The sequence below is a fragment of the Tyto alba genome, unplaced genomic scaffold (genome assembly GCF_018691265.1).
Source record: "Tyto alba isolate M040663 unplaced genomic scaffold, T.alba_DEE_v4.0 Super-Scaffold_14, whole genome shotgun sequence".
NCBI classification, from domain to species: Eukaryota; Metazoa; Chordata; class Aves; order Strigiformes; family Tytonidae; genus Tyto; species Tyto alba.
Genome location: NW_024881276.1, coordinates 1,281,051 through 1,307,372, shown reverse-complemented (window position 1 = coordinate 1,307,372; position 26,322 = coordinate 1,281,051). Strand labels below are relative to the sequence as shown.

General features: G+C 44.4%; 1 protein-coding gene across 1 annotated transcript in view; it reads left to right on the top strand.

Annotated features, from left to right (window-relative positions):
• GABRB3 (gamma-aminobutyric acid type A receptor subunit beta3) overlaps positions 1 to 26,322 on the top strand; it is a 197,527-nt gene that overhangs the window by 51,933 nt on the left and 119,272 nt on the right. The window contains exon 2 of the mRNA XM_042788687.1: positions 24,097 to 24,144. Within this exon, the coding sequence (XP_042644621.1) occupies positions 24,097 to 24,144 (48 nt within the window). The remainder of the gene's footprint in view (positions 1 to 24,096; positions 24,145 to 26,322) is intronic.

Genomic DNA, 26,322 nt, shown 5'->3' with positions numbered 1-26,322 from the left:
AATAGAGAAATCTTTGCTTTGAAGGCAACAGCGTCATCCCTGTCGGCGGCTGTGTGCTTCTTCAGGCGCTCCCTTGGGCTTCACACCCTACTTGGATTCTTAGCCTCCTTGTTCGGTTTCAAAGGATGTGTTGAGTTGAGTCTGTGAAACAACTGCTTTTTATTGAGGTCAGGGAACTGCTTTGGTTGGGTGGGTGGTCAGTTTTCTCTGCTGGTGCTTGGCAAAAGCCGCCACAGCCTACCAGAAGCCGTTTCAAATTCGTGAGACGTTTTGCCCGGTCCCTCCCTGACATTTCTCCTCCCTGCATCATGAAGTATTGCTGCTTATTTGCGGAGATGAATGCGTTAGAGCTTGATCCTCCTCTGCTGGGGACTGAAGCAACAGTACAGGCAAATTGGGCTGTGATTCTTACCACGGCACACAGCGAGTAGTTACACACGTGGGAGCTCCCTGGGAAATGCACACCACGCTCTAGCAGCGTGACAGTCCGTGTTGGGACGTGGCCCGTTTCTCCAGCAGCCAAAGGCATCTCTGTCGCCACCCAAGCCATTCCTTCTCCTCCCAGGAGAGCTACAGAAAGCTCATGAAGTCGCACGGAGGTGTGACGTGCTGTGGATACCGACCCAAGCAGTGGACTCGTCAGAGACATTCTCTTCTGCCAAAACATTTAACTTCTGACATCCAGGTGGAGAGGATTGCCTGTTTGGTTGAAAACCTCTGCCTTTGGCCTCCAAGCTAAGACTCTGCAAAAGGCAGCGCCTGGGACAGTGATTTTGGTGAAACAAATCCTTTCCCAATAATTCAACAGTCATTGCATGAATCCATAAACGTCATCTAACACCAACTCGGCCACTCTCAACACAGAGGCTGGGTCTAAAGAAAGGGTGAAAGTCTCATTTCCACTCCCATCTTCCTTAGTATCTGTAGAGACCACAGGCAAGAGGCTTCTAGCCAGCCCTGGTGAGACACACATGGAGTGCTGGGTCCAGCTTTGGGCTCCCCAGTACGAGAGAGGCATGGACGTAGTGGAGAAGGTCCAGCAAAGGGCCAAGAGGATTGTTAAGGCACTGGAGCATCTCTCCTGTGAGGCGAGGCTGGGAGAGCTGGGACTGTTCAGCCCGGAGAAGGGAAGGCTCAGGGGGGTCTTATCCACGTGTACATAGATGTGACGGCAGCGGCGGGGGGGAACGGGGACGGGGGAGGCAGGCTTTGCTCAGTGCTACCCACTGAGAGGACAAGGGACAGTGGGCACAAATGCAAAAAAAATAACCAAAAAAACAAACAAACAAACAAACAAAAAAAAAAAAAAAACAAAAAACAAAAAACAAAACAAAACCAAAACAACAACAACAACAAAAAAAAAAAAAAAACAAAAAAAACTCCACAACATTCCATCTGAACACAAGAAAAGATGTTTTTGCTTTGAGGGTGGTCAACCATCGGAACAGGTTGCCCAGAGAAGTTGTGAAGCTCTGTCTGCGGAGATGCTCCAAACCTGACGGGGAGCGATCCTGGGAAACCCGCTGCAGCTGACCCTGCTCGGGCAGGAGGTGGAAATGGCTGATCCCCAGGGGTGCCCTCAGCCTGGGACCCTGTAAGCCATGAAAACAGTGTCACCCTCTGAAACTCCCTGTTAGTTTCCCCAAATGATTTCACCACGGCTGCATCTGCTAGTGAAACGATACAAACAATCTTGCTGATGTATTAGAGTCTGATAGATTTTGAAGCATTTGGTGTATTTCTGAATGATAAGGAGGGATATTAAAAGCCTTTTTTTTTTTTTTTTTTTTTTTTTTTTTCCCCTGGGTGTCCACTCTGCGGCGCCGTGGACACCCATAAAACGCAGCCAGGAGCTCTGCGTTCCGCTTGTCCCATGGGCCACACTGCAAACGGAGCTGCCTTTAGGGCCTGGCCTTTGGGTGGTGTGTTTTGTGCATCCCCCGTGGCAGCAGAGAGCTGCTCAGCAGAGCTTTGTGAAAGGCAGCTGGGGGCAGAGCCACGCCGGGAAGGCTTGCTCGGAGGTGGAGTTGGGCCCTTGCTGTGTGACACAGGACAGATCAGCGGTGCCACTGGGAGAGAGAGGTGGGTGACCTCCCCCCCCCCCCCCAAATCCCAGTAAAAAATTCCAGCTGGTCGTGAAAAGCGACCAGTGACACTGGTGCTTCCGTGCGCCGTTTGTTGCCATTCCCAGAGTTGCAGGTGCAAAGGTCTCCAAACCTCATCCGAAGCTAAGCCTGAGCAGGCTGCTTTCTGCATGCACCGAGGTCAGAAACAAAGAAAAGGCTTCGCTTTCCGTTCGGCGGTTCCTCCTGGCAGCCACGGGCAGCCTACGCGTCAGTGCCTTGCCAGGGGTTAGGCTAAGAGCTGAGCGACCGCTGAGGGTACGCCTGAACGCTGCCGTCATGGATTTGGAGAGGAGCCTAAGCTTCAGCAGTCCTGAAAACCACGCTGGGCACCTCACCGAGGTGCTTGCTCCGAGAGGAGAGCCTTGGGTGCTGGCAGCCTTATTTCGTATTAGACACTTTTCCCCCTCAAACCAGGGAAATGATACCTAGAGATACCTCCCCCCCCCTCCCTGGAGGAGCTGAGAACATTCCCAGCGTTTTTCAGTCTGTCGTAAGGTTCAACCCTTGGATCGGAGCATTAAAACAAACATTGTCTGTTACTTACAATGATGTCCCTGTCATTCTGTGTAAAGACACATAAAGGGGCTCCATCTTCTTCCCCAAATCCCCCTTGGTGTCTGGCTCCTTACAGACCCTATCCTCCCTAGAGCTTAACCCAGCCGGGCCAGATTTACACAGTTGAAATTCTACCTACGTGCCTGAGCTGAGCGTAACTGTCGAGAGCCTGGAGCTGGTCGGTGAGGAGCACGGGCCCAGGGCCAGTGGTGGGGTTCAGGGGGGGTTCACTGCCCTTTGCAGGGAAATGCTGTGCACGGGCTGGTTTTGGTAGTTCGCTCGTATCAGTCCAGCTTGCCAGTGAGATAGCCCTTTTCTCCTCTGTCCTGGAAAATAAGAGAATTTCCTTTATACCAGTGGGCGTTAGCGCAAAGTCAGAGCCTGGGGTCAAACCTGCTCACAGATGGTTTTGCTCCTATGAAAGCATCGGGGGTTTATTCACATTCCTGCCAGTTTCAGATGTGAAATCTCCTTGTCCCTGTAGAGTCTACCAAAGTCTGCCCTTGAGACACAAACCACGAAAGCCAAACTAGTCCACGGTCTGAGATTTGGGGGGACGGAAGGGGCTACCTCGCAGCAGTCCCTCCTGCACCACACCGCCCAGCAATTTCCATGGCACCATAAACTCTGACTTTCTGGTTTGCTTTTCTCTTGCTTGGTGAGAATACAAGCTGTTTTTTTTTTTTTTTTTTTTCTGGTTATCCACGAACTTTGCAGCAAGCAATCTCCTCCCTGAGCGGTGTATCCCATAAGCAGGTGCCTGCTGTTATCTCACCTTGAATCTGCCCCTGATTTCTTCTTCTCTTGCCGGCACAGTGCTTTTAGCAGAGATAAGGTTGTGGACCAGTGAGGCTGGCATTGCAGGTAGAAGGAGTTTTGAAATAAGGGTGTCACCCAATCGAAGTTTATAACCTGAAGATCTCTTAGATTTGATGTCCTGGGCCGAATTAACAAACTGATTTAACGTACCTATATGGGCGCAGTGGGTACAGAGGTGAAGTTCCTATTTTGCCCGCCTTTGAGCTGGAGCTCAAAAAACCAGGTTTCCTGCTTTGCAGCCATAGATGTTGCGCTAATAGTATGGGAATGACAGTGCAAAAAGATGTGCTTAAGCTTCTTAGCAGGCCTAGAGAGAAGCAGGGGTGTCCCAAAGCCGAAGTTAGCAATGAGAAGCACATTTTGTCTCCTCGCTCTGTGTGTTTACTCGGCGGTGGCAGTCGTTGTATCCTGACGTTTCCAGCCTGTGGATCTTCCAGTTCTCCAGAATGTAACTTTTCAACATAAAAGACATAAGCCATGCTTTTCCACAGAAAGAAATAATGATGTAAAGGATGAATAAGTGTTCTCTAAATATGTAAGATACTTGTAACTAATGCGTTCAAGTAGATTACTCTATGTTAAACATTGGTGATATGTGTTTACGTGTAAGATGTTAGTTTTCTGTGTAAACTTATGGGGGTTTTATTGCACACAAGTGAGCATCAACTCAGAAAGCCTCTGAACGGGAACTACACGATCCTATCGCATATAAAATACCTTTAATTAATTTCATCAAAATGGCTACTTTTACAGGTTACTGTTTTACCTAGCTAGAGTAGCAGCTATACCTATATTTGAAAAATAATGGGTCGTTAGGCAGCGCTGTATATGACCTTTAAGGCCTCGGTCCTCCTTTCTGGTGACTGGGGTGCATCCTCTCTGCCACTGCACGGTGTGCTCCCTGTGAGGACAGAGCACACCTTTAGCGATACAGCTGAGCAAAAAAACCAACTGACTCTGTATTCTGAAGTATTTCAGTAAGAAAGTACTTTGTGGAGAATAACCACAATGGTTCAGTTTCGTACACATGATTCATAAAGATTAATCAGGCTTAAACTAGAGCATACAAGTTCTGCATCAATATTCAAGGATTTATGCGTATGCTACTGTACGTGTAATTCCTTGATAGCAGGAAGAAGGGAACACATCTTAGAGGGAACAACACAGAAATTCACTGAGCTAAGATGGAAGGATAAAGGTTGATAAATTCTTCATTAAGTGTATATTCAAATATTCGTAATGGGTGGAAGGTGAGTGTACTCATGGTCAGTATAGGACTCTAGCAACCTAATGTACTTAGTGATGTCAAAGACAGAGTATTTGAAGATTAGAAATGGGTTAAATACAGACATGAGGTACCAAAATCTATTTGACAGTCCATCTCTGAATTTTGTTATACACACAAATGTATGTATATCTCTCATATTTAGGTTGTAAGCTATAAATATTTATGCCTATTGATACCTATATGTACACAACAAGACTACCTGTCAACGAGGTTCTGGTTACGTAAATGCTAAGATAAGATCAGATTAGTGTGTTTTAAGTTGTTGTGATGATCTCAGGTCTTTGCTGGCTGCTACAGTTTCCCTATTTACTACATTTCTCCGTGTTGTTTATGTGTGCACTGGGCATATTGACAGAACTCACTATTTCTGTTTCGGACCAACACAGGTAGCTGTCAAAGATTCCAACAAATACTAGTTTCCACTTTTGTAAAATTTTACAAATGCTTTCAAGTCACCCTGTAACGATTCATTATAATAATTAGCTGCTGTTACAAAAAATACATTAATGCGTACCATTTGGAGAGCTGTAGACACAACTTATATTTATTTTAGGATTTGCAATATACTGATTTCCAGGCTGATTTTGTTGGCAAGGGTTAGGTGGGAATAAATGTTCTCGGCAGTTCCAAATCCCATTAAATGTGACTTCTGTTATAGAGATTCAAGTGCTATAATCAATAAAATTTCAAGAAAAATTAGTTTTTAAATTGTTCCATTTAGAATTAATAATTACAGAGAATCAGACGGGGGTGGTGGAGGGGGAAGGAAATAACCTGAAAATGCCTTCTTTTGGAAAAGGTATCGATGAAGATTTCACAGTGATCTATATATAACACTACAGGATGTTAAATATTAATGATTGAACTATAGCAAGCGTTATAATTGACCACACCAATGCAGGTGGTGCCAGTCCTACAGCTTTCTGTGAAAATATTGTGTCAGTCCCAGCGCAGTGGAAAGAATTCAGGAGGATAAAAATAATAACGTATGTTATGTATATCAGTCAATAAGCCAGATCTTCACGTAGTATCAATTGTCGGAGCGAAGGGTGGTGGAACTACACCCACACCTCAGCTGAGGTCACGCCTCGAGGGTGACCCAGTAATTACGATTCAATCAATGTGAGTTTGTTTGAATCCGAAGAATGAAATTTGGCACAAATATTAAGTAGGAGCATTTTGTTTTCCTTTTGGTAAATAATTTATTAAATGAAAAACGCAGGTGGCTTGCTCACAAAACAACTGCGGGGCAGGCTAAAATTTACCAATTTGTATTAGTCAATGGAAAAAATAACAAAACACTAGAGATATTGAGCATTTTGGTTTTATTTATTTTTTTTTTTTAATTTTTTTTTAAAGTTGGTAGGATGGAAGAGGAGGATACAGTTGCAGAAAAAGTTAAGAACTGCTGTGAGGAATCATCAGACAACCCCTGCTTCAGATATTCCCTTTCGCTGCGAGAAACCCCGATTAGCTCTTTGCCACGGGCAGCCAGTCTCTTTTTGGACAGAGGGAACTTTGTGTGGGTTTTCCTTGTTCTTTCCTCAGAAACACTGTCCCACTTTTACAGAAGCGACTGAGCGTTGAGCGGCTCAGCGGCCCCTGGAGATGCCTGCCTGGGTGCCAGCCTTTTCCAAGGAAAGCTTTGCCTAGAAGGGAGGAAGGCACCCTACCTTTGAGCTCTGTATTTAGGATCTAGCAGATCCAAGGTCGGTCCTGGGCGCAGAGCGTCGTCCTTGTGCTGCAGTTTTGGAACGAAGCAAACAGGGAAGGAAAGCGGAGGGACCGCGTGGCACGCTCTAGCTGGGTCCAGAGGCTGCACACTTATTGGGTCTTGTCCTTCCCTAACGCCCACAACAACTCCCCTGGCTGCCCATTTTCGAGGGCTGCTTGCCTAAGTTAGATAAATCGGATTTATCGCCCTGCCTTTCACCTTCGGCCACTGAAAACTAGTGGATTAGTTTCAAACGTGGGGCCTGTACGCTCGAACGGGTCGCAGACTGCTGGCGGGGCGTGCGCAAGAAGCTTCACCTGCTTGCCTAAACACATCACTCGCGGATGCAGGGAGCTAACGTACACCTTGATTTTAGCAGCCAAAAGAGCAGGGATGGTCAGTGGACACGGCACCTCGGGTGCACAGAAGAGGATCGAAAGAAGAGACGCAAAGAGAAAAAAGTGACTTAAAATATGACCGCTGGAATGGTTGCAGTTTGATCTACCAGTGTTTCCCCGGTCTGCTAAAAAGAACAAAACAAGATCCATCAAATGTTAATCAGTTGCCTTTCGTGTGGAGACCGCTGGGGCAGGATCCTGGGTGTGCTCAGGACAGCAGGAGGGAAGGAGTTTCAGTTGAATAATCCAAGAGAAAAGACCTTAAGCCTGTCAGTTATTTTCCCACTCTAAGTGAGTTTCATCATAAAGGGCCATTTTGTTGAAATCAGATTGTGGTGCTTTTACTGCAGTTTTTCGAGTTCCAGCTTCTACACGATGGAAAGGTAAATCACCCACCCTGGGACCAGCAGCACCCCAGCAGCCCAGGCGTTCACCCAGGCGTGGGTGAACCAGGTCCAAGGCTCTTTTGTAAACGCCAGGCTCAAGTAGCAGTCTCTTAATGTGATGATAAACCCATAACTCTTGCAGCTGACTATTAATTGCGTGTCTTATTTTATGGATGACCAGCTTGGGCCGCCCAAGGCTTATAAAGCACTTGCAGTGGTGACAAAGTCGGTGAGAGCTGTGGTTTCTCAGCACCTCTGACTGCGAGGCAGTGCAGTCTCCAGTAATGTGCACAGGGTTACAAGCCATGAATTTTAATCCTTGCTCTGCCACTAATTCACTGTGTAGCTCCAGGGAAGCCCCTATCTCTTCAGCTGTAAAATGGGAATAATAATAATGGTTTCCTATCTTTCGGCAGTGATAAACTCATCTGTGTTCTTGAGGCAGGCAAATACTCCAGTGATGAGTGGCCCAGAAAAGACCATGAAAAAAAAAATGAATAATTCTGTATTTACAGCAGGCTTTGGGTGCTCAGTAAATAAAGCACTGCTAACTGGCTGGTGAAGATTACTTTTCTAAGTAGCTGCTTATTCAGAAGGTACTGTGTAATCAGTACCTACTTATCCTGTGTAATGAATGATAAAGGGTTCTTTGGGGGATAAAAAGGGAGGCAAAGACACGTTTCAAGAGATGTCTTAATACTGATTTACAGGAAAGCACAATTAGGATTTCATCGTCCATCTAGGTTCTAGTGTTCTCCAACTTTAAAGCACTTGATTTTGGCAGCCATCATACCGTTCTTCTAAGGCAATTGCCTCCTGCACAGACACAGGATTGGTTCTGTAACTTGTGCCCTGCCATAACAGCTTTACTCAAAAATAGCATTTTGACTGTGCCCGTGTGTCCATTCTTTATGTGCAATTATTTCTATCTGAAAACCAGGAAAAACAAAGCTGCTCTCTTTTTTTTTTTTTTTTTTTTTTTTTTTTTTTTTTTTTTATGTCTGTTCTGATCACACCATCGTATTCCCATTCTTATATTGCATTTTTCTGGGTTCTCAGATTAGGAGCAGGGTAGGTGACCTGTTCAATTTGCTACAGTGTCTCTCTCTCCCTGCATACAAATAAAACCCATCCGTGTGTCCCTCCCTGCCAGAGGACCCCCCTTTTAACAAACAGATTTCTGCTATTGAAAATAGCAAGGAAAACAATCAAGACCACTGTACCGGGTGGCACGCTAACACTTCAATTCAAACTTTGCTAGAGGAGCCTGAGCACGTTTAACCTGCAATTTAACTGCTGATTAGACCCTTGCAATCACAGCTGTGTGAAAAAGCACGTGCAATCCGCAAAGCAGGCTGCCACGTGTCCCCGGAGAGTCACATCGCTCAGAGATCCCTATTGTCACTCTCCGGTTGGTATTTGTGCTCGCCCTGTGCCAGCACAGCGGCTCCCGGGGGGGCTTCGTTCCAGCCCTGCTGAGGCCACGCTGGCTTTTGTACACGTGAGGAGATCCCAGCTCTGCCAAGCCAGAACACGCACGGGTTTGTGGGCCTAGTCTCCACCCCGTTTGGTGGTGCTAGGTTTGAAACTGGGACCTATCGAATTAGAATCGTGATATTTGAAGTAGTCTTGACGTAGAAGGGAATCATTCACCGCACAATGCTTACGGCCTTTCAGCGTGCCTAATAAAGGATCACGTTTTACTGTAATCTAACTCTACGCATTTCTAGACGTTTACCTGATAGTCTCATCTCTGGCATCTGAGATCTCTTTGAGATAAGAACATACTGCATAAAACGAAGCAACATATGCCTTCAAAGAATATTTCAAAATTGTAACTTAAAAGCATTTTTTCCAGCGACTTATACTGAAAACCTTCATGAGCAAGTATTTCGGAGCAAATTATTTCCATTAATAGGCATTAATCGGCCCTGATCTTATGAACTGCACACATGATTCATTCTGGGCATGTGAGCTCACTGTAACTGAACCCATATGCAACGTTATTGCAGTGATTAACGCAGTAGAAAAATGTTTGCAGCACTCTGTCCTTCAGGGTTTTACTTTTCACTTTACAAATGGTGCTACCGGCTATAAGCAGGATACAAACAACAGGCACAGAGTTATTGTCAGGGATGGCTGTTACCTCTAGTCACTTATGAATTAAACATCGGCTGTCTCACGTCGAAAATGTTTTAAAAATAGTTTGCATATGAAAAGGTTGACTTGCAAAAGAGCTTTCAGCGAAGAAATCTTTAGCTCGTTGTGGCAGCCTCACTGCTCGGCAAGTTTGCCAGAAGTACATCCCCCTTTGCATCGCTGCCTGACAGAAGCTGATGGCCTAAATTTCTATTAATGTCTTTTGCTTAGTGTTGCCTTTTGGCTAGGTCTACATCTTCAGAGGCACCTAGACCTTAGAAAACATAGCAAAGCACGCAGGGTGTGGGTTATCTGAGCGTGGGTTCTCAAGAAAACAGAGGCCAGTTGGAAGCGTCCCTTTGCTTTAACCACCGCTGAGCTCACTGGTCAAAGTCTCCTGTCATGACCTCCCACTAAAACCGTGGCCACTGAAATCATGCTACTACTGGGAGGTAGGAGATGAACATAATTGCAACAAGCAGAACCGTCGTCAGGGACTGTGCTACAGATAAAGAATCCAGTGCTAGAACACAGCAAAATGATTGTGACCTGGCCGTACTTGGATTTAAACATAAAACTTGCCTTCCCAGAATAGCACCCTGATGCTTGTAATCAACCTCAATTTGAAACCCTGATGTCTCTTCCTTGGTGCCGGGGAAAGAGATTAAAGGGAAGGAGAGGTCACCATCATCTTCAGTATCACAGGAGGTGTTTTGAAAAGGTCGTGGTGAGACCAGGGGAAATCCCGAATGGAGGAAGAACGTTCCAGCCCCCACCTCTCCAGGACCAGCTGCAACGTAGAGCTGTGAGCCAGCACCGCAAGCAAGGCTCGAGCAAGAATGATGCCTAAACTCAACAAAACCTGTGGTGGCAAGCAGCAGCTCTGCAATCCTGGCTTATTTAACCCAGCTCTGACTGCGCAGGGGTTGGTGTTTCAAAGGGGAGGTTTTGCTGACGCTGCAAGTTTCGCTGCGTCGGTGCTTTTGTTGAGCTGCACGAGAGAGTGGAGCACGTTTGGGAGGCCAGACTCAGGCGACAGCATGGAAGCCTGAGCAACGCTCGCTATCGTATAGAGGACCTGCATCGTTCAGAAGATTTTCTGTCTTCTTAAAAAAAGATAACAGATACAGCTTCTACTACAGGGTTCTTACGCCTTCGGATGCCTACATAAATTATGAGAGCCTTCCCTGCCATTCTCCCTATTGCATGTAGACACTCCACGGTACTGGTAACTTTTCTAATGTGGATAATTTAATTTCTGCCTTTTTTTTTTTTTTTTTAATTGTTATTTTCCTCCCAAACTTTCCTTGTATTTATTTCCCCAGTGGCTAAAAGATTAATGATTAACCTCCCGCTAGGGAAAAACAAAAAGATGGCTTCAACATTATTTATTATTATTTTTTTCTTAGCTGGAAATTGAATTATCTACTCCCTGTTTAAGACCCTTCTAATGAAAATGTCAGCTACCATGAACCAAATGTTCTTTAATAGTAGCAGCGCATAGCTAGCTAGTGAAGCAGAATAGGAGGAGAGGGCAAAAAAGCCAACTCAGGTGTAGAACTGTGCACATCTACACATGGAAATAGATATGCACCTTACAAGAATAAATGCATTAATCCTCATTGCACACTGCGATATGGTCATACCTTTCTCAGTGACGCACCTGAGGGACAAGATGCCGTCCAGAGGGACCTGGACAGGCTTGAGAAGTGGATCCGTGTGAACCTTATGAGGCTCGACAAGGCCAAGTGCAAGGTCCTGCCCCTGGCCGGGGCAATCCTGAGCACAAATCCAGGCTGGGCAATGAGGGGATCGAGAGCAGCCCTGCAGAGAAGGACTGGGGGTACTGGTGGATGGAAAACTGACTGTGAGCCAGCAAGGTGAGCTCACAGCCCAGAACCCACCCGTGCCCTGGGCTGCAGTCAGAGCAGGGGGGGCAGCAGGGCCAGGGGGGGGATTCTCCCCCTCTGCTCCGCTCTGGGGAGACCCCCCTGCAGTGCTGGGGCCAGCTCGGGGGCCCCCAACAGCAGAAGGACCCGGAGCTGCTCGAGCGGGGCCAGAGGAGGCCACGGAGATGCTGGGGGGGCTGGAGCAGCTCCCCTGGGGGGCCGGGCTGAGAGAGTTGGGGGGGGTTCAGCCTGGAGAAGAGAAGGGTCTGGGGGGACCTTCGAGCAGCCTCCCAGGGCTTAAAGGGGGGCTGCAAGAATGATGGGGACAGACTTTTTAGTAGGACCTGTGGCAATAGGACAAGGGGTAATGATTTTAAACCGAAAGAGGACAGATTCAGACTAGATATAAGGAAGAAATTTTTTACAATGTGGGTGATGAAACACTGGGACAGGTTGCCCGGAGAGGTGGTAGATGCCCCATCCCTGGAAAGATTCCAGGTCAGGCTGGACGGGCTCTGAGCAACCTGATCTAGTTGAAGACGCCCCTGCTCACTGCAGGGGGGTTGGACTAAATGACCTTTAAAGGTCCCTCCCAACCCAAACCATCCTGTGACTCTACGCTTCTATAAGATGGAAATATTAACGAGGATAACTGTGTGGTTTGATAGGGCAGAAAACGTACATTGTCTATCCTAGATGTTAGATAAATGCTTTTCTTGGTAAAATCTTCTGAATTCTGCTAATGAATATATGAAATGAAAACCCTAGAATATCCCATGCTGCCCACGTTATAAAGATTTCCTTTTATCTGCTTCTAAGGGAAATGACCCAGCTGCCATCCCAGGTTTCTTCAGAGATCATTGGGGTTTCCCACAGTTCAGGCTACCCAACTTATTTATGGTGGTTCCTTGATCCTGATATCCAGTGCCAGAGTGTAGTGGGGTTCTTTCCAAAGGAGAAACAAAGTAAATTTCTTCATCCATTGAATTAATTAGCAAAATGGTTCTTGTACCCATGCTAAGCCATCATGCAGTCTCCTCCATGTTGGGTCTCCCGAAGTCTGGACTGATAAGACTTTTTTGGCCCCTTCTGTCTCTCTGAGCTGCAGGGATGAAGGACTTGCACCGGGTTCCCTGGCACCTGGGCTATCACCAGCTCCCTGAGCTCCCTCATCCCAGCTCCCCATGCAGGAATGGCCAGAGCACTCAGGCAGTTCCCTTCCTCCTTGCCCAAGTTTTGCTGCATCCTCCCTGTCACCGAAGCGTTAGGCAGTGGTTCGGGGCCAAGCGCCAGCTGGGTGAAGCAGGGAATTTGTGCCCTGACACTTGATGCTCTTTAGAGAACAAGAAAAGAATCGGGGCCTGCATGCCTCCAGGTCCAACACTGCACCCCACGGCATTTTGCAGGCTCCCCATTTTCTGGGCAGAATTAAGGACTCCTCTCGGCTGAATCTGGGGTGCTCTGACTATGAACCGATGGGGTCCCCTCGGATTTAAAAGTGGTGCCACCCGCACGTGGATAAAGCCCTAAACACTCTGGTTTTATCACAGTTTCAAGCTGATGGGAATCTCAAGTGCTTTTACTCATCTGTAAGCATCCGTAAGAGAGAGCTCCTAAGGGAAAGCTTGCCCTCCTCCCAGCCAGCCCTTGGCACGAGGAGCGTGACTACAACACGTGAGGTGTGTGTGCACGGGGGGGGGGGACATAGGTACCCCTGTGGGTGCTCCCACGCTCTCCCGAGGCAGTTGTGCTTTTTACCGAGGGCTGCGTCCGCACGGCGCTCCCATTCCTGGTCCATCAACCGTCCTCCAAGTTGGGAGGATAAAACCCAGCCGTCTTCCACCCTGGGCGAGCCCCCAGAAGAGGGCACGGCGTATTCCTGAGAAGATGCGGCATCTGGCACACGTCTGCTGTGCCTGATGGAGCCCCAGAGCTCCCGGCGGGCCGTGAAGCTTGCCATAACCTCCAGAGCATGCACGGGTGTGTGAGGCACAATCTGGCCCATAGTTTCGTATAATCCCCTTACTTTAGCAGAAAAAAAACCAAAAAACCAAAAAAAACCCAACAACAACAACAACAACAACAAAAACAAAAACAAAAAAACAAAACAAAACAAAAAAACAAAAACAAAAAAACAAAACAAAACAAACAAAAAAAAAAAACAAAAAAAAACAAGAATCATTTTTTTTACTCAGAACGATGTGGGTTTTTTTCCTAAGGAATATTGCTTTTTAATTATTGTTCTAAGTGTATCGCATGCGTGAGTGTCAATGAGAGCAGATTAGAAAGAGCTATGACTAAAACAAATTATTTATGTTACAAGAGCCAGATTAATCCTTCCAGGAGGGAAACTGGAAAAGACGCTAGAACATATCACATTGAAACACAGAAGCTGTCAGCTCCATTGGTTCCTCTTCCAGTCTGGCATCAGTTACAGTGGACTTGTAGCAATTTCATTTAATACCGAAGGGACCGTATTAAGGAGGGAATAAAGGTTGACAAAGTATGTGTTTTGTTCCATTTGCTACTGGTTTAAGAATGAGGTTTTCAATGTTCTGAAAGTTATTAGACTCTATGCATTCAGTGAAAAGCAGAAAAAATTGTAAAGCATAATATGACGTTGATTTCGAAAGGAAATTGGGTCTAAAGTTCAGCGAACTGTAGCTTATTTTCATTATAGACATTTCTACTGAGAGATTTTAAGATTTCAAACTGCTGCTAAAGGTACAGACACCTAGTGAAACGGCAAATCCCTGCACAGCTATAAGAACATAAGAACGGGAACACTGGATCAGTCTGAAACATCCTGTTCAGCGACTCCCCGCAGAAACTTGTCGAAAATGAGTAAGAAGAGGGCAAGTACTTCCAGCGCTACCAAAAGAGAGGGGCATGTCCCTCGTGCCTGGCATCGGTGAAGGGCTGGGAAGGCTGCGAGAGGGTCCAGCCTCCTCCCTGGTCTGCTCCGGGTCTCCATCCGAGTCCCAACTCCACGTGCTGAAATTTCGAGGGGTTTGGGAAGGTGAAAGGGGAAAAAAAGAAGAAAAAAAAAATAAAAAATATATATATAGGCATGTGGTTTGGGAGTGATGAGAAACTTTCTGGTGGTAGAGGAATTAGTGTCTCGTTTGCTCAAGGGCCAAAGTTGCATTCCCTGGCACCCAGCTTTCAGTGGGAAGTCAGCATCTCCACAGCTCCTAAATCCAAGCAATCTGCCATCTGGAGTTAAAAATTAATCTACATTTAATCATATGCAATAAATCTATAAATAAGAGTTATACGTGGCAAAATTAAGAGTATTAGGATGTCAGAAATGCTGCAAAATGGCTGATTTGTCTAAAGCACCGTTGAATGTAGAGCTGTTTTCAATAGGGGAAAAGACCACTTGCATTTCCTGGAAGTTACAGTGAAGTGTTGGGCATTAGGAGACCAACATTCTTTTCCCTGTCTGCCAGGGAAACCTTATAACCAGGACTCACAGCACGACATTGATAAATGAATTAATTCCACAGTGTTTGCCCCATATTCCTCAAGTGAGATTTTTAGATGGAGATGAATAACTGCTCTCTTCTCTGAGGTTTCAGATGCCCCAATTTTACATTGTCTAATATACGTACACACAATATTTAACAGCTCTGAAAGAAAACCAGCCAATACAATAAAAAACTATATCGGAGCCTTTTCGCCAGTTTGCATGCATAGTTCAGTTCATAAAGATGATGATGAACCAAACCAGGCAATTCAGAGGTTCTAGTGGATGAATAAACTCTGAATGAATATGAATAAATAAAGGGGTATGACCAGACATTTTGTGGCGTTGTGTACTGGCAATAGAAAAGTATTTCGGGCTTAGCCAAAACTGTTTAGAAAATTCTTGGTAAGCTGAGGTGTTGAAATGTGTGCTTTGGACTTCAGCAGTCTTTTTTTCAGACTTAAGTACCTCACGGTATTTTAAAATAAAGACGGAGGGAATTTTGAAACATCGCTTGAATAAAAATACCTACCTAAACCATTTAATTTAAAAAAAGTTAGTGTTTTATTTTCTAGAAAATTCAATAGGAGAGCTGAGAGTATTCCAGCGTCACTGGATGTTCATTTTGCATTAAAAAAAAAAAAAAAGTTTTATCTGCTAAAGTTCCACTGAGCCCTATTAAAAGCACTGAAATAAAATAAAACACTACTTCAGCAGATGGCGGGATGTCCCAGTATATTCAGGACGGTTTAAGTGCACATCTTCACATCTCAAAACCCTGTAAAATAGAAATGGTGTTAGTTCTTCTGATTCATTTTTAAAGCAAAGAACATTTCCATGTTTTCCGATTCATAGAACATTTCCAATTTTTCATAGACTGCCACGACTGTTTAACTACACTTTACAGTTCTCTCACCCTCACACTTGACGTGAAGTAGGGAAAATGCAGAGATGCACACGCTCTGTTCCCAGCTTGTTTCTCTTTTAAATCAAAACTTCTGATGTTTAACTTCTGATGTGGATAGAAGAAAGTACAGCTTGAGGCTAAGATATTATGCACTTAAAGGTCCCAAAGGCAATATTCTTAACGTCTACAACCAACTCTGAAACATATCCTAGGAATGTAAATGTTAGGGCTGGGCTCTTAAATTCAAGGTTCCTGATACACTGCGGACCGACAGGCTTTGAATTTATAAAGACTTCCTATCCAAACAACCAAAAGAGCTAAGGATCACTTAGAATAATTATTTTGATCTGTACTTACAAACCATCAGCAACCTATGGGAAAGTATTTTCATGCAGGTATCCAGGTGATTATTTCATCTGATCATACATGTTTTCATCGTCTTAAAATTGTTCTTCCGTGCACAATTTGGAGGCTGGTTTTGTCTTTACAGGGGTGTGTCAGGGGGATTCCTACCTAACCCTGTTTTATGTTTTTGCGTATAACAATATATACACTCACAAGGTTTAGAATGGATCAAGAAATTATTCTTCCTCGTGATATTTTTCCAAATAACTGAAATACTTGAGTATTTAATGGAAATGCCTTCTCTCCATTTTTTGGAGAATATTATTTTTAAAACAAAAACAAAACCAAAAAGGTTGGTTTTGGTTTTTTTTTGTTTTGGTTTGTTTTTTTTGTTTGTTTTGGGGTTTTCGTTTGTTTTTGTTTTTGTTTTTGTTTTTGTTTTTGTGTTTTTGTTTTTGTGTTTTTGTTTTTGTGTTTTTGTTTTTGTGTTTTTGTTTTTGTGTTTTTGTTTTTGTGTTTTTGTTTTTGTGTTTTTGTTTTTGTTTTTGTTTTTGTTTTCTGTGGATGCCTACAAAATCCAAGGACTGATTCACGGAAACCCTAACTTCTTTGGAGACCAAGAGCACCTTAAATTTTCGCAGTAAAAGTGCCTGAGCAGAACCTAACGGGCCCTGTCGAACAGATGTGCTCGTGGCAGGCGTGGTTATCACCCGCCAGCGCCGAGTTCAGCACAGAGCCTGTCAGCCGCTCCTACTTTTATTCAAAACTGTCATAATGCTGGGCCAAGGTGACATATGTGTTTTGTAATACAAGTCACCGAATAACATACACCATGCCCGCTAGGATGCCAGAATGAGAACTCAAGGCTCTCTTCTGCCTCCCCGTAACTTTGCACGGAAAACCCAAATCCCTCTGCGGGGGGCTGGCCGTTTCCATCACGAGCCTTTCAGGAGCGGCATCAACTACTCCTCGTGAATTAATTTTTATTTTACCCAGACTGTTAGCTTTCATTTTGAAAATGAGAAAATACTTAGAAGAATAAAAAGAAATTAAAGAGGCTGAGAGAGTAGGCTTTGTTCTAAGTCATAATTCCTCCTGCCACGGAATTTGAAATGCACTCCAATATACACCAAAGGTTCACAATCCTTGTATCAAGAGGTAAATCTAATGTCTTTTATGATATAGATACACTTGTCAAACATATAGTCTGGTCTCTGAGAGTGTAAAGAGGTTTTTTTTCCACGGGATTTTATGAGCGCTAATCACATCTGAAGTTTTTTCTTTCTGAAAAAATGCATGTGTCTTACAGCAGCCCTCTAATAGCTCAGGAGGTCTGGAGAGGACACTGGCAAACTTTTTATCACCCTGGCATGTGTGCAAGTGCTGCAGGGGATCCGAGAACAGATATTAAAAAATATGGAACTGAATGAATCTCTGAAAGAAGAGACGCAAAAGCAGTGGTTTATTTGGGGAAAGTGTAGCAATGAAAACAACAGGGCAGTTTAAGAAGTGAAAATTATTTTACTGCTGGGTCACGGTAAACCAGAAACCTGTATTCCTGATCGCATTGAGCGTAAACATTCCCATACTGAATCAAGCCAAAATCCCATCTCGTTTGCTGTCGTGCCTCTGACCGTGGGCAGTAGCACATGCTTTTGGAGAAGCATAAGAAACAGGACAGACAGAAAGCAATTCTTCCCCAGTTATAACCTTTCCGTTTCAAGCAGTCTGAGGTTTATGGACTTCCTCAGCCAGAGGGTGCATCCACAACATTGATTTTAATAGCCACTGATGGAGCTCCTTCTCATGCATTTGTCTAATGGATTTTTGAGCCCATTTATAACTTTGACCTCCACAGCTTCCTCTGGCAATGAGCTCCACAATTTAATTATGCATTGTGTGAAAAAAAGACTTCATATTGCTTGCTTTAAGCTGATCTCCTGATCAGCGGAGTAGTCCTTTGCTTTTTTTGCAGCATGAGCACTGACAAACAGTCATTTAGGCAATCTATGACGTCACATATAAATATCATATGTACATGAAGGCACGTACATATGTCCCTCAACTGCTATCCAGACTCAAGGCTCTCAGCCTCAGTGTCTTTCTTCCTACTGATGCCATCTCATACCTCTAACCATCCCTGCAGCTTTTTCCTACACCTTTCTCTGGCTCTCAAGCTCTTTGAGATGGAAGAGAGCTGCACAAAGTTTACAGGACGTGGGTAGACCACTGATTTCTGCAATGCCATACTGATCCTGTTTTGTTCCAGTAATTCCCCGGTTGCTCTGAGCACTTGTTTACCTTCTTGACCTCTGCTGAGCGTGAAGCTGGGACCTGCACTGAACTATCTGCAGTGACTGCAAATTTATGTGCACCCCTGTCCGTGTATTTTGATAGCTTTCCCTATGCCTATTATTTGTTGTATTTGGAAGTAGAATGCATTAAAAGTAAAGCCAAAATAAATTCTGTGGACTAAAATAATTATATAGAACCTATTGGGTTTGAACTAGAACCAGGTGCCTTCCAGAATCTCAGCGATTTAAACCGTGAGTTACCAGGAGTCTGCAGCTTGACATATTCTCACGTCATCCTTCTGACCTTGCTCTTAAATGCCAAGGAAGGGGTTTGTAGACTTGCTAATTCATTGGCATGTTTCGGAGCAATGCTAAACTTCCCCGCTCTGGCTGATGTCGAAAGGAGTCAAGACTGGCCAGCCCTCATAGAATTGGGCCTGAAAAGTATTGTTCTGGTAACTGTTTATACTATGTGACATTGTCACTTCCGTGCTAACGTGGAGCTTGATGCTGGGAAGAATGAATTTCTGGAGAGGTTATGAAAGATCAAGGATGCTATAATGTCATCATAATTACATGTAACTTGGGCATCAGCATTACATAAAAGCATATTGAATGTTAACTTAACATAACATTTGAATAAATCATGTTTAAAATCATGTTCACTGAAACATTTATTTCAGCTAGAGCCACATAGTTTAAGCTTCTCATACATAAACATTTTTGGCATTATTTATGAAAACTTGGCTTACATCCACTTAATTTATACTTTAAAAAATAAGAGATAGCTATGTGAATCTTATATTTATAGCAGAAAACTCCATCGTCTGCTGCTTACTGAGGTTTCAGCAGATCTACAATGGTAATTCAATAACTGTGTCTATAATATCCTGGGAGTTTTAAACACAGTTTCCCATTTTCACATTTGGCATTTCAGTCTGTACTTGCTTACTTTTCTTGATAGGCTTCTAGGTACTAAAAATAATTTGTTAGTGCCTATCATGCAGTGTGACGATGATGCCCTTGAATACCCAACCTGGTTAGCAGGGGTTGAACCTCCTAGGAAACGGGAAAGTACATTTTATTGACTCACTGGTGCAGGTGCCTCCCTGCTTCTGCAGTTTCTGGAGGGAGGGTTTGCAAGCCGGGCTGAGGAATCTTGAGGTAGAAGCCCCAGAGCAGTTGTTCTGGAGGGGAAGATGTACGCTGAGGTTTTGCACCTAGCTGTTACATCCTTCAGCTCCTGAACCAAAGCCATGTAGCACGGGCTTAACTGGGTCTCTGTTGTGTATGCTGGATCAGTCAACAGAAGTCTTCTCCTCACTGCGCAATTAGAAAGGCTCAGACATAATGAGGTGTGCATTCTCCAAGCCCGTAGAGAAGTTTAGCATCACATTTGTTTTATTTCCTCTCCGTAAATGACTTGTGTGTGTGTACAGAGTTCTTGACGGAGTAGAAAAAGAGAGTATATAGTGGCATTACATGTTCAGACGCTTTCAGAATCTGAAGCTGAAATATCTCACTTTATTATTGTTGGCATTATCTCCCAAGCTATAAATATTAGCCTTTGTATCTATATTTTCCCGCTGAATCATTTTGTAAGATACATAACATCAAGAGTACTTGTTAAGCATTCTGTGATTCACTAGCCTTGCTTTGTGCTCTGGCCTTCATCCAAAAGGGGCTGCTACATTTCATTCTCCTCGAGACTATTTTCCGACGAATACGATATTTAATTTCATTTCTGCTTTTACGTGATCTTGTAGGATTTAAAGGTGTGACGAAAAGTGATGATCATTGCTTAAAATTTAACTTACATTTGGTTAAAAGACTGCAGCAATTCCATAAATACAGTGCTAGCATAGCAGCTTTCCTGTCTCCGTACCGTCCACTTACAGAGATATTCTTCATGGAGCTCCAGCCTGAAGCCATATAAGACATCTCGGTCTGATAAGCTTTCGGAGGGCCTTTTGCTCAGTGTCCTGAGACAGATCTAGCCTTCCTTCCCATTAGCTCACCATGGATGGGATTTGCCTTATGCAGTATCACATACCCAAAAGTTAGCTGTTTAGCTAGGCTATGTTCATAGCTATTAGGTACCTCTGCGGGGTCGTTCATCTACGCTATTTTAGTATTTTTCAGCCTTTGGACTTGCTTTCCCCCCCCCCTCACTGATTGTTAAAGCAGTCCATGCTACCTGGCTCAGATTTACACATTTAATCTGTGATGCTTACATCAGAGAGGAGGAATCCCATCCAGAGACATTCGGAGCCATGGTATCTTCCAGAAATTGTACAGGCTTTTAAAAAAAGCACACAACGTTTGCATTTGGCAGTTTGGGAAAGTCCCAGCATTCCAGTATGGGCTGCTCCTGGTGTGGTTCCCTGTGTTACACCGAGCGAGCCTTCAGGAGAGCTGGGGAGGAAAAAAGGGGAAAAGGATGAGTTACTGTTTTTGCTACTTTAATAATCCTAGATGCAACACAGCAGCTCTTTCTAGCAACAAAAACTCCACCAGCAGCAGGACTGAAGCCGTATGCCCTCCATTTGATTCACCATTTGGGCTGCCTGGCTGTGCACAGAGCCTCTCTGCCTAACAGTGGCTCTAGGCAAGTGCATGTATAATATTCAAAGCAGATTTGTCCTTTTATTAAAGTTGTGATAAGGATGCAAAGCACTTTAATGGGAATAATCAGTTATATAATGATATTCATATACAACAAAGTGCTTTTAATATAAGTACTTTTAACGTTGGCGCTTTTGTGACGGGGGAATTACTTTTGTAATGCTTTCAGAAGCATGTCTTCTGCTGGTGCCAGGCGGACCGCAGCAGTAGGAGACTTCTGTAAGAGATGAACTCCATTTACTCATCACTCAAAAGAAAGCATTTTTCAATGCAGAGACCAAAGGATTTTATCACTTTGCCGAATAAGAGAATCTCAACATCGAGATGTGTCTGCATTTTTGTAAGGGAAGAAAAAAAAAAAACAAACAAAAAAACAAAAAAACAGAGTGCATTATTAGTCTGAATAAAAGCTCATTGTGAAACTTCAACATTTAAGAGATTAAATGTGGTTCTCTCCTGTTACATTCGCCTGATTGTTTTCCTGATCTCCCTTTGCTGTTAACATCTCTCTTCCAAACGAGAAGTTAATTCTGTCCTGCTATTGGCATGTTTGCTGATGGATGTCAGAAGTTATAAACACAGGGTGGCCATGCGAGATGTTTTGTACTATTTTGCAAATATTAATAAATATATTCACAGAAATTGGTAGTATACGCAAGCCCCTTTTTATCTTAAGGGGGTGGATGCATTTAGGTAAGGGGATTGCAAACAGGTACTTATTCCGTCTACACCGTACATGTTCATTCAGAAGTGGTGCCCTCTTCCACCCATAGCTAATTTGCTCTAAATCCCCTGGCAGCTGTCAGGGCTGCCTGCCAGGTGTCGCTGGCTGTGGTTGGGAGCACAGTGCTAAGGGCAGAGCTCCCCGACCCTCTGTATCCAGAGGGCTTGCGCCGATGCCCCGCAGCGAGTGGCCGCGGGCACTCGAGAGAAGAGCCCGGGCATCTTCTCCTCTCAGTGCTGAGCACGCGACTCTTCCAACGTGGGATACGTGACCATAGTCGGGGGGGGGGGGGGGGGTAGGTATGTTTGGGGCAGTGTTGAGGCTTCAGATGCCCCTTCTCTGCTCCTCCCCCCCCGCCTCTCTCCTTTGCTGAACTCAAGAAGCTGCCCCAAGCCTCTGCTGAGTCGCGCTGGACCAGACAGCTAAGAGGTGTGGACACTAGAGAAAACTGTACTTGAGAATATCAGTCAAACGACAGAAATGCGTGCTCGGGCATGGTTGCGGGCGTGCAATACGGTGATCTTTAAAGCCAGAGCAATGTGGCTTGTGAATCCTAATGCCTGGAACTATCACAGGAACATAAGACATTGTGAAGTTTGGAGTAGGATTTATCTGAAGATTACATGTAGGTGTCTACGTGAGAACTGGGTGCTCCCATTATGTCAGCAGAGATCTAGTCAAGTCGGTTAATGGAGCCTGTGTACAGAGAGCTGGGGATCCTTCTCCTGGCTGGAATCCGACCTGAGAGGCTCATCCCCCTTCCCACACACAAACATCCCGAGCCATTGGGATGCTCCAGGGTGTCCCGCTTGGACTCATTACCCCTCCAGCAGAGAGGGCGTTGCAGAGGTCCCGTGTTGTACCTGAGAGCTCTGGGCGGTGTCCCAGCTAACTCAGTGCCTTAGAGGGACTAAGTGGTGGCATCTAACCTGAGCCCTTCCAGCTCTGGTTTAGACAGCTGACTATTTCCAGGGGATCCAAGACATGAGAAGGGCCCCACATCTCCCTACCCAGCGCGCGGGGGAGGCTGGCACCCACAATACTCAGCTGTTAACACCCTTTAGCCAGTGCATATTTCATGTAAAATGCAAAGCCACGCCAGGAACAGGGACCAAACCCAGGATCTACCTTCCCCGCGTGAGCGGAGCTTAATGCATCCCAGCTCAGGATCATTCACCCCGTGCTTTTAGTTGCTTCCCTTTAACTTCTCTAAGCAGGCAGGTAAAGTAATGCACAGAGACATAAATCCGATTGTAAGATACAAATCAATACTTATTATGGAGTGCCCCTTACATTCATCACGCTTTCTCAGAAACTACTTAGCTAAAACTTATGTTTTATTGCTGATTCCAGCAAAGCCGACTCGTTTCAGACAGTATCTCCTCTCGCTCCCCCCTAGATTAGCCGCACTGGTTCAGAAGAGCCCTTTGTTCCCACGTGTTCTGAAACAGCCTGTGCTGGGTTCCCGTGTGTGTGGTGCAGGGGGTTTGGGTGGCAGGGGAGGGGGCTACAGCGGTGGCCCCTGGGAGAAGCTTCTGGAAGCTCCTCCGGATCCAAGTTGGACCCGGTTCTGCCCAGGGCCGAGCCCATCAGCAACCGTGGCTTCACCCCTGGGAGAACGTATTTAAGAAGGGGAACCTGGGAGGAGGAGCAGGAGTGAGGGAAATACCTCTGCAAACACCAAGGTCAGCTGGAAGAAAGGATAAGGATAAGGAGGAGGAGGAGGAGGAGGAGAAAAGGAAGAGAGGGAGGTGCACCAGAGCAAAGTCTCCCTTGGGTTTAAACCACGACACTGTCCAACAAAAAATTCAGGAAAAAAAAAAATCTCTTTTTCTGCAAAGTCACGTGGATTTCAATTGAAAAAGCTTAAAAATACAGAATTCAGCTTCAAATATTCAATATGTCTTTTTTAATATGAATCTCTATGTTTAAACACACATATAAGTATTCAAAACATCAGAGAGAAAGTATTTCATTTCACACTGAATACATTGCATTAGACTTCGATGTATTTTTTTGGTTTGGCTTATAAAAAGATAATGAAATAACTGAATTGGATAACATTCATCTGGATCAATTAGAAACCTTTTCTGAAAATTAATCACATAGCTCTATCGAAACCATATTTTTGCATTGTGTTTGTCACAAAAGCAGTGACTATTTTTTTCCTTCTACATTTCTTGGCAACAGAGTCATGGATCTATAATTAAAAACGCACTTAGACAATTTCCAGAAGATTATTACCATCTTGTCATGTCAGGGGTTGGACAAGTCAATTTATAGATTTTTTTTTTTTTTTTTTCCCCATCCCTAGGTTCTACAATGTTGGTCTGAAAACCTTCAAAGCCCTAAACTATGTGTTGTTTTGGCAAAGGAGACAGGGCTTGCAAGTGATATTCTCTCTTTCTCTCTGTTTAGGAATGCGGTTGAAGAACACAAGAAACTATATGCAATTTATGACACAAGGTGAGTAACAAAAAGTATTTTTACAATGTGATTACCTGTAAATGAGATGTTAACCATTTTAAATGTTGAAAATGAATATTAACATTTATTTTTACGTATTTTTTCCTCAGCTGTGAAGTAATATGTAAGTGAAGGTGCAATAACAAATATTTTAGATCGTCATGCACAAAATCATGTATCGACTAGCAATGATTGCCCTTCACACATAGCAGTTTCCCTCTGGATACAGCGCGTACGACAAGGAAATGTGGCTGCACAACCAGCTCGATTTACAGGTTTTTCCACAGGTGGAATACGGCCCACGGTCCTGCTCCGTGTATTACGAGCTTAACCGTGGCTGCTTCTGGCGGGGGGGGCATGGGAGGGGAGGGCAGGCTGGCACAGCCCTGCCAGGCGAGGCTGCATTTCAAAAGACCAAGAGGCACTTCCAGCAGCAAAGCGCTGCGCCTTGGCAGGGCCGGGCTCCGGGTGCAGCCCCCCCCCCAAAAAAAGACACCTCGGCCCTCGGCAGCGACTCCTTCCCCCCCCCTGCCTCCCCGGGCTCCTGCCCGTCGGGCCCTCCCCAGCAGAAGTGAGAAACCTGCTCGGAGGCGGAGAGCGAGACATACGCCCGACTTGCACCCCACCCTCCCCGAAGCTTTTTCTTCGTTACCCTGGATTTACCACTTCCCGAATTCGGCCTGGCCTCAGCGGATCGGGACGGGTGCCAAAGCCTTTCACGGCACTTCCTTCTCGCTGCTTATCCAGTTTTATGTGGGAGTGTTTGCATGTATAAATGGCTTGCTTCCCCCCCCCACCCCTTCCAATGTTTATTCTTTGACTTTCTACTTTTCCGCTGTTCAAATTCAAAGGGACATTTGGATCATTTGGATGCAAATGTCAGAAACCAACATCCCTTGGTGTTTTAGCTAGTCCTGATACAGATGCATCGGTTAGGATGCTGGCTTGATCTTTCTTTAACTACACCTAATACTGTGTATAAGCAATTCAGACAACTCGCGCTTGTCTTCTTCACTCTGTACAATCTCCTGCACTGTGAGGCTTGGGTCTTGACTTGGAATTCTGGCCGCTGTAGTGAAAAACTTTCTAAACAATCATTATCACAAATGAGATTCATAAAGATACTGATAAATACAAAACCACAAAGAAATGAGCTATATCCTTCTATTTTTATCTAACCTTAAAAAACCCCAGGTAACCGCTGCATACTATTTTGTTAAGAATAATGTGCTCCTGACAAAGGGATTTAAATGAAAATACTCAGACAAGCCCTATGTAAAATAGCTCTTCCTCAACTGCAGTTACAGTAAAAAAAGTAAAATCGTAACTCAGTTACTTGTACAGGTTTTCTAAAAAGACTGTGTTTTCATCAGGACAGAGACTCAAAGAATAGTACTTCTAAAGCACCACAGGCTTCTCTAATGTATTTGTGTTATTTCAGTGCATAATCATTAATCTTGATGATGAAAAAATGTGACTTATGAAGACCCTTGATTATTTCTTCCTCTGCCAAAGTGTCAATGGATTTTTATTTTGATGTCTGACTCATTATGTGCATAATCCAGAGGTTTTGCTGCACAAGGAATGGAATATTGCAGGAATACTCTTTTTAAACTCGCTCAGATAATGCAAGGTTTTGTTCTATTTTCTTGAATCTGAAGAAAAATAACCATCTGAAAATTAAACAGCAGTTCAAAACAATTTGGGTCAAGCCTCTTATCAAAGGCAAATTCACCCCCATTACTCATATTGATTAATACCTTATTCTTTATGTGGCCCACCGAAACGTTCAGATCTCCACTACAGCAGAACTGTTGACATAACAACATTAATATTTCTGTATAATTAAATGAAAACCAGCAAATTATGCAACCAAAGCAAATGGATTCATGCAACGCTGTTTGCAATCTGCCTGACAGAAATGGGGACGATGAGTATAAACTCAGTGTCAGTTATAAACTCAGCATAAACTGTTGAGTATTACTCAACATCAGCAAATATTACATATGCTTTCTGATACATATACATAGTAAACAAATATAGTATTGCTTTCTTCATGGATTATGTCCAAAACCCACCGCTCATTATCTGAACAGGCAGAACACAGAGTATGAAACTGTCAAAGTGCAGAGTATTCCCTAAGCCTTGAGGCCACGTGTCTACACCCCAGCATCCTTC